The sequence below is a fragment of the Taudactylus pleione genome, unplaced genomic scaffold (assembly GCF_031769625.1).
Source record: "Taudactylus pleione unplaced genomic scaffold, aTauple2 ptg000458l, whole genome shotgun sequence".
In the NCBI taxonomy this organism is placed as follows: Eukaryota; Metazoa; Chordata; class Amphibia; order Anura; family Myobatrachidae; genus Taudactylus; species Taudactylus pleione.
In genome coordinates this window covers 2,298,721-2,306,526 of record NW_028284860.1, presented here as the reverse complement: position 1 = coordinate 2,306,526, position 7,806 = coordinate 2,298,721, and the positions used below count along the sequence as shown (strand labels likewise).

At 43.9% G+C, this 7,806-nt stretch overlaps 1 protein-coding gene across 1 annotated transcript; it reads right to left on the bottom strand.

Annotated features, from left to right (window-relative positions):
• Positions 1-381: 381 nt before the first annotated feature.
• Positions 382-5,944, bottom strand: AVPR1B (arginine vasopressin receptor 1B). The gene is made up of 2 exons (XM_088448551.1): positions 5,077-5,944; positions 382-662 (listed from the first exon to the last, which is right to left on the bottom strand). Exons 1-2 carry the CDS (start codon positions 5,942-5,944, stop codon positions 382-384), a joined length of 1,149 nt encoding a protein of 382 aa, XP_088304677.1.
• Between the last annotated feature and the right edge of the window lie 1,862 nt (positions 5,945-7,806).

Below are 7,806 nucleotides of genomic sequence, written 5' to 3'. Positions count from 1 at the left end.
AGCTCATCATCTGGTGAATGATGAGTCCATAATACTAGTAACATATAAACTGCAGCTGGGAATTAGCTATATATAACATATAACACCTGTAACTTCTAAGGACACATTATTCTGCATTCCTAATGGGTACAGTCAGACCTGTAATAAACTCACCTATCTACTATAGATAACCACAGTCCTCAAAAGACTACTGCCAATATATAATTCCTTTCTACATTTACTTATACATGTGAGTGACTTACATACTATTTCTTCTTAGATAAGTTATAAGATAACTATTACTTATGGTAAAATGAGAAATGACATCAAGCACATGATTTTCCCCTCTCCTCACTCATTGCTATGCATTCGCTATCTACCATCAAAGAGATTTGATTAGTGTCAAAGAAGTCCTGACTCTACCACTGTGTCTTCATAAGCCGGGTACAGATCTCTTATGCTGTGGCATGTGCGTTGCATCCTAAAAGACCGTGTCCGAATTTGTGTCAGGAGGGTGTCCCGGCGGCTGGAGGCGCTGTCTGTGGAGTTCTGTCTTCCGGCAAGAGAAAGGGGCATTTGTGGACACAGCTGGGGACTGCTGTAGAACATATAGATCCAGGGATTGCAGCAGCTGCTCAGGCAGGCCAAAAGCATAGTGATAGTGAAAGCAAAGTCTGAAGAATCTAAAGACAAAGAAGGAAAATGACAGTTAAATTAATGCAACAATTCACCCAAGAAAAAACACTATCATTCATTATTACTTTATTAATCAACTATACACACGTCTCCACATACACTAGTCCTCAAATCCTGCTGAATAGTCCCATTTGGCGCACCACAGTCTTTGCAACTTAGCACACCATGCAATTTTTCTTAATTTGCTACTTTATACCAATTCTTTTGCAACAAAAATACTAATCCTCACAGATGGACGGTATTGCACCCAATACTTGAATCAGGCTGTGCTATACTGTCCAACTCAAATGTAGTAGGATGTGTCTATAGGAGATAGATACCTCCTTGCTGCATCTGCAATCCGAGTGCAGGGACCATGGACACTGCCTCGGATTGCAACCATCGCGACTGATGGTTGCAAGGCCAGGAAATCTGCATCCACAGAGGCCGACCTGACGCCCGCACTTATTGTGGATATTTTTCGGGACCTGTTGTGTCCCAAAAAATAATTCACGATAAGTGCCGTTTTTTCGCCACCTAAATGGCCAAAACACATAGGTCCACGGGCATATCGCGGATCCTATGTGTTTTCAGGAGAATTACCCTAATATTTCGACCAAAATAATAGGATAGGGCGAAAGAAAAATATTGGCAAAAAATGGGGATTATCCACGTTTTTCACAGATCGTGGCTATCCATTAGTGCCCGAACTATGTTCGGGACTAATTGGATACCGCCCTTAGGACCTCATTCAGAGTCGGTCGTTGCGGCCGAACGGTCGTAAGGGAAAAGGGGCCGGATATGCAAATGATGCACTCGCAAGTTGCGTCCTTAAGATCGGATCGTTAGCTGGCCGACCAAGGGGAGGATGCGGCCATAAGACAAAAAATACGCCCCCTTCTCGTATGCATTACACGTCATCTCCGGCCATATAAGGATTAATCGAGACCATCGGTAACCATCGAAACTGGTCGTAGAGCTTAAGGTTGACCATACCCTCTCTTAAGCACTATGATCAGGTCAGTGTACAAACCACCCATGTCACGTGTGCCATGACACTACTTTGTTAATTATGCACTCCCATAAAACGCCGTTCGAATAATTAGGCACGCCTGCGTTCGGATCTCCACTCCCCCGTTTTCAAGCACCTTCCCCTGTTACCACCCACAAACGCCTCATTCTGTCACTCAAACTACCGACCTGGCTGTGTTCAAGGAGAGAGAAATTTCTGATCGTAGTAGCTAGTTTGCGCACGCGCATTGCGAACTTTACGCATGCGCAGTTTAGCAAACATTGGTGGCGTACGACCGTGTGGCCGCAACGACCGACTCTGAATGAGGTCCTTAGTCTCTCCTGGAAAACGGTGACACGCCGGGAATGCAGGCTAGACACACCCCGCTCTGCCCCCCAAACACTGTAGCATGTCAATCATGCTGCAGCTTGGGGAATCGGCGAGCAAGATCACAGGACCCTTTCTGCACATGCGAAGACCTTTTACCGTCGGAGATGTACGCTACTCATCGGGTTTGCATACATCTCTGAATCAGGCTCTTAGTACACAATTAGTGAATTAAGGGCCTGATTCAGACCCACTCGCGAGCGGCTGTCCGCTCGCAAGTGGGTCGATGTTATGGACTGAGCATGCGCACGACGGAGGGAGCTCCGTCGTGCGCATGCGCCAGACGCGACGAGCGAAGGAAAGTCCTTCGCTCGTTGTGTCCGATCAAAGGGGGCGTGCTGTCAATGTTGATTGACAGCACGCCCCCTTTGGTGGGCGTGCCGGGGGCGTGCCTCCCTGACGGGGGCGTTCCCATGGGAACGCCTCCCGTCAGAAGCCGGCCCACTGACATCACTAGTGATGTCAGTGGGAGTGATTTTGGCTCTGATAGAGCCAAAATCACTCCGGAGCTTGCGGTTGAAAACCTCAACCGCAGGCTCCGGCTCGCAAATTCGATGGTCGCGATGGTCTCGACCATCGCGACCATCACAATGCACTCTCGTATAGCCTGTGGGTGGTGACCCACAGCTATACGAGCGTCCAGGAGGACGCTCCATGAAAATGGAGCCCGGCCCTCATTCAGAGCGTGCGCTCTGCTCAGAGCGTACGGCTCTGAATGAGGGCCTAAGACGTAATTAACACGAAAAAAGGGTGTAAAAAGGCAAAAGACAGAAGTCCTATACGAGTGACTTGCATCATGCATAATTATGCTTTATTTGCCTCTTACCACCAATTAATTTGCAACAAATAATACTAATCGTAAGTACAGTACTTAGGGCCTGATTCATTACGGATCACTATTGCGATTACGCACACAGACGGACGATTGTTAGCCTGCGACGGCATTTCAATTGCAAATATTAGCATATTTTCACAGGAGAGTCTAAGTGCGCCACATGGCAGAAAAAGTATGGGTGTGTGAGGAGACATGTCTAGCTCATTTCTCGTCCTCTGAAATTGCAGCTAAATGTTGTTGTTTTTTTAAAGAACGCAATGTTAATGCTTTTTCTCATTTTAAGTATGGGGCTTCAAATAATGTTGCACAAGGTTATAATCCATCCCACAGTAAAGAAGACATTCTTACTAAATAAAGTGTATATAGGGGACTATTGCTCAGCAGGTGCAATCCAGCACTGGATATTTGAGTATTCAACTGTAACGGTGGATACATAATTACCAAAGCAATTCAATATTGCTCCAGTGCAGAAATACTTATCGGAGATTACCCGGCCAACTGCACATGCATGATCTGAGATCGCGCACAGACAAACGTCGCTAAGTGCGAAGGTGGCGCAGGGATTAGATCTCTCTTTGCAACCCTAAACTCCTTCCCATAGGAAGGAGTGGAGCGCCAGGGATCAGCGCCATCTGAAGATGGCATTGATTTTTAGAAGCAACCTCCGAAAAGTGAAAATTTTCAGTTTGCTGAATAATAGGCGACCCTATTGGCCCCCTAATAATGAATGGGCCCATTATATAAAACATGCGGAAACTAGTGTTTCCGCATGTGTAACGGGCTCGTTAGTGATGATGAATAGGCCCCTTAGTGTAGTTTGGTATTTACTATTGCACCTACAGCTGTTTGTTACTATTTGTTTTTTATTATTATAATAGCATTAATAATAACAACTGGCAATAGGTCACATTTAATAAAGTGCTATTAGTACAAACTGCATAAAAAAGTATTTTACTTTGATTGAAAATGTCAGAAAAACATCTTTCTAGATGCCACAGTAGGGGAGACACAGGACCTTAAAGTCCCTCCCTCATTCTTCACCCCTTTTTCTTGTTACAAAAGTAATATTTCCTCATACTGTATGCGCGTGACAACATCACTTTCTGACCCTTCCTCACTGGCCACATTTATACTCAACTGGTTGTCAAGACCAATGTAATTACCGGAAGGTAATTGATTGTTTTTTTATGCCCACCATTGCTGTGGGGAGACTTATCCTTCGTAGTCCTAAGGTAAATTAGCCCCACTTGTCCTCTGAAGTGAAATACATATTCTTTGTATGCAGTCACAAGGCAAATGTCATTAATGAGCCTAGTACACATTTAATACAGAATGACACAATCCACTCAGCTACCTTTACCTGCTAAGCAATGCATACATAAACAAGGGCATTTGTGCAAAAAATAGGTGCACAAAATTGCATTTCTGCAGCAGTAGCATATTTTTTGGCAAATGACGTTAGCTATTGCATATTGTATTGTCTTCATAATTCTACATTAGGTACAAATAAGAACTTATATATTACAATTTACAACTAAAGCTTATTTCCTAGAACATCTAACGACAAGTAAAATTTGGCAAAGAAATCTAAGAATGTAATTAACTTTCTTAGGCAGTGTTTCTTCCAGACAGGTCATTAATCTCCACCAGCAACCTAGAACTCATCTTATATTAATATGATTGAAGTCTGCGTGGTGCTTTCCATCTCAATGTAACTGGAAATCACATTTAATAAATAAATTGTATCTCATAACAATCTAAGGGGTCTATTTACTAAGCAGTGTTTGGAGACAGAGTGAAAAGTGATAAGAAAGTGATAAGGTGCCAGCCAATCAGCTCCCAATTGTCATCTCACAGGCTGTGTTTGAAAAATGACAGTTGAGAGCTGATTGGCTGGCACCTTATCACTTTCTTATCACTTTTCACTCTGTCTCCTAACACTGCTTAGTAAATAGACCCCTCAGGGAGGAATCGAGGCAATACCTGGCTGCGCACATATCAGCCAGTGACGGTAGCCCCATACATCGCAAGTTTGCATGCTCACCTCTATAAGGTGCGAGGCAAAACTTGCAATGTTGGACATGATTTGCCATTCCAGAACAGCAAATCGTGTCCATCATGCTGAACTGAATTCTCCTTATTCATTTATTTTCATAGAATGCTAAACAACACTCAAAGACATTCTTACCATCATCTGGAGCATTTTCATCCCATACTGACCACATCTGGACACTGAAGAAGGGTGTCCAGCATATGATATATGAAAGAACAATGACAAATGTCATCTTCACTGTCCTGATCTTGGCTCTTGATATTGTCCGTATACTGCTCACTCTGGAAGGCATCACTTGCCCATTACTTTCTCTACGTCTTGCCCCAGATGTCTGCATTTTCCCTTTGAGATTCTTGCAGATCTCATAACAGATCAAGCTATAGCAGACCACCAGGATTCCCACAGGCACAACAAATATGGATACAGTGGTCCAAGTGATGTAGGCTTTGGCACCCCATGGGTACCTAAAGTCAGCCCAGCAGTCTATCACGCCAAAATTTTGTTGGATTTCCTTTAGAGAGAAAATGAAAATTTGAGGGAGACTCAAAAGGCAACTGATGATCCATGTGGTTACAATCATGATATAAGCATGTCTACTTGGCTGCTGTAAAGTCTTTAGGGGGTGACAGACTGCTATGTATCGGTCTATTGTCATCATCATTAACATGTATGTGGAGGCAAACATGCTCATCACTTGGGTATATTTCACAGCCCTGCAAAGGAGGTCAGATCCTATGAATCTGAATGTAATGTCCCAAATCAGTTGGGGCAAGATCTGGAATAATGCCACTGCTAGGTCAGTAATGCCGAGGTGCACAATAAATAGATGCATCCGAGTCATCTTCTTCCCTCTGCGATATATGGCAAACAACACGCCTAAGTTTCCCAGGGTTGTGACAGCTAAGATAGTACCTAGAACCGCCACCTCCGCTTTAGCTAGGTTTTCATCTCTGGAGTCTGAAGAATTTACAACCGAGTCAAGAAGATAAGAGTTTGTATCCATGGTGCTGGTGTATTAATCTATACACGTTCCTCTTAATACTCTAACAGTAATTAATTTAACAACTGTTATTTGATTTCATAAACGTTTGTTTCAAATGCTATAGTCTATAGTTCAATAAAAAACAAATTCTATAAACTCTGCAGGATCAGAATAACACAATTCTTGATATAAACACAAAGAATAGATACCTCTGATAGTCAAACAGATACTCAATTAAATCCTGAAAAATGTTAATTGTCTTTGACAATATCGTTGTGTTCCGTCAACTTGATGAGCAGATGATTATCGATGCAGCAAAGGATGTAAATGTTTACAAGCATAATTTCAAGGTGCAGATCCATGTTATCTCTTTAAGTAACCACTGGGTATGCCCAGAAGCTGAATGCTGATATAAAGTTTTTATATGTGAATATTTGTCTTTAAAAATGAGTACTTCAGTGTTCAAAGGTATTAGTTGAAGTCCATGTCAGTTTAGGAGACTGGGAGAAAGAGCATACAGAAAAAAGTGTGTAACTGCTGGTCTATATACACTCATTCTGCTCTCTTTCTGACATCAGCTGAAGTCAGGTGCTATGGAAACACCAAGGGAAGTGGTTTCTGGATGGAAAGGATTTTTGAACATATCAACTTACTAAGAAAGCTAAAGAGTGGTATTGCCATACTTACTGTACTATATGTAATAATAAACAACCTCAATGCATATATACGGAAAAAAAATTACATTTATAAACTTGACAATTTTTTTTCATAGTGTGGTATATCATATAAGAATACATTCAGTGTAGCTGAAAAAATAAATGCTTGGATACAAGGCTATATTTCAGGGTGAACGCTCAGGAACGCAGTTCCGGAAGTTCTTGTGAAAATGACATCCTCTGGCACAATGTTCCAGAACCGGCTCGCGCCTAAAACATTCAATTTTTTTATTTTAACCACTGCTTACAGCTCAGCTTTTCTCTGACTGACCCTGCCCTACCCATGTGTGCCTCAGACCTCCACCCTACCCATGTGTGCCTCTGACCCCTCCCTACTCATGTGTGCCTCTGACTCCCTTACCCAGGTTTGCCTCTGACCCCCCTACCAGTGGCATCCCTCCCCGCGGTGACACCTGGTGCGGGGAGGGATGCCTTGTGTTCGGCAAAGCCGCGTGTGCCCAAAAAGGGGGTGTGGCTTCAAAAATGAGGTGTGGTTTCAGAAAGGGGCGTGGCCTTGCGGACCGAATCTGGTCACCGGCCCATGTATCTCTATGGAGTGGTGGGGGGTGCCGGAGGTGCGGGCGCTGCGGGCTCTCTCACTATGACAGGAGCCAAGTGCTGCACTTAATTCTACAGTGCAGCACCCGGCTCCTGTCACTGAGGAGAAGCCTGCACCTTGGTGCCACCCCTCGGCGGGTGACACCCGGGTGTGACCCACACCCCCATTGTGACGCTACTGCCCCCTACCCATGTTTGCCTCTGACACCTCCGATTCATGTGTGCCTCTGACCCCAGCTACCCATGTGTACCCCTGAGTCCCCCAACCCATGTGTGCCTCTGACTCCCTCCCCATCTATCCATGTGTGCCTTTGACCCCTTGCCTATCTCTTACTGTGACCACATCTTGTTAATTACCCAGGCCTCCACAGCCATTGGTGCTCTGGAACAGTACAGCATTTGCAGTGTGGTAAAATCAGCAGATATAGTGCACATTTTTACTGATTGGGTCCCTGAGCTACCTGGCTGGCTGCAGCTCTCTCTTTGCCATCTCCAGAATAAGCTATAATTCTCTGGGTACATTTTATTCAGTCTGGTTGGAACATAAAAAAATCTGTAGGAAAGTTTATAAGCATTTTCCTTTATGCGCACACACATAAAGCTAGATTC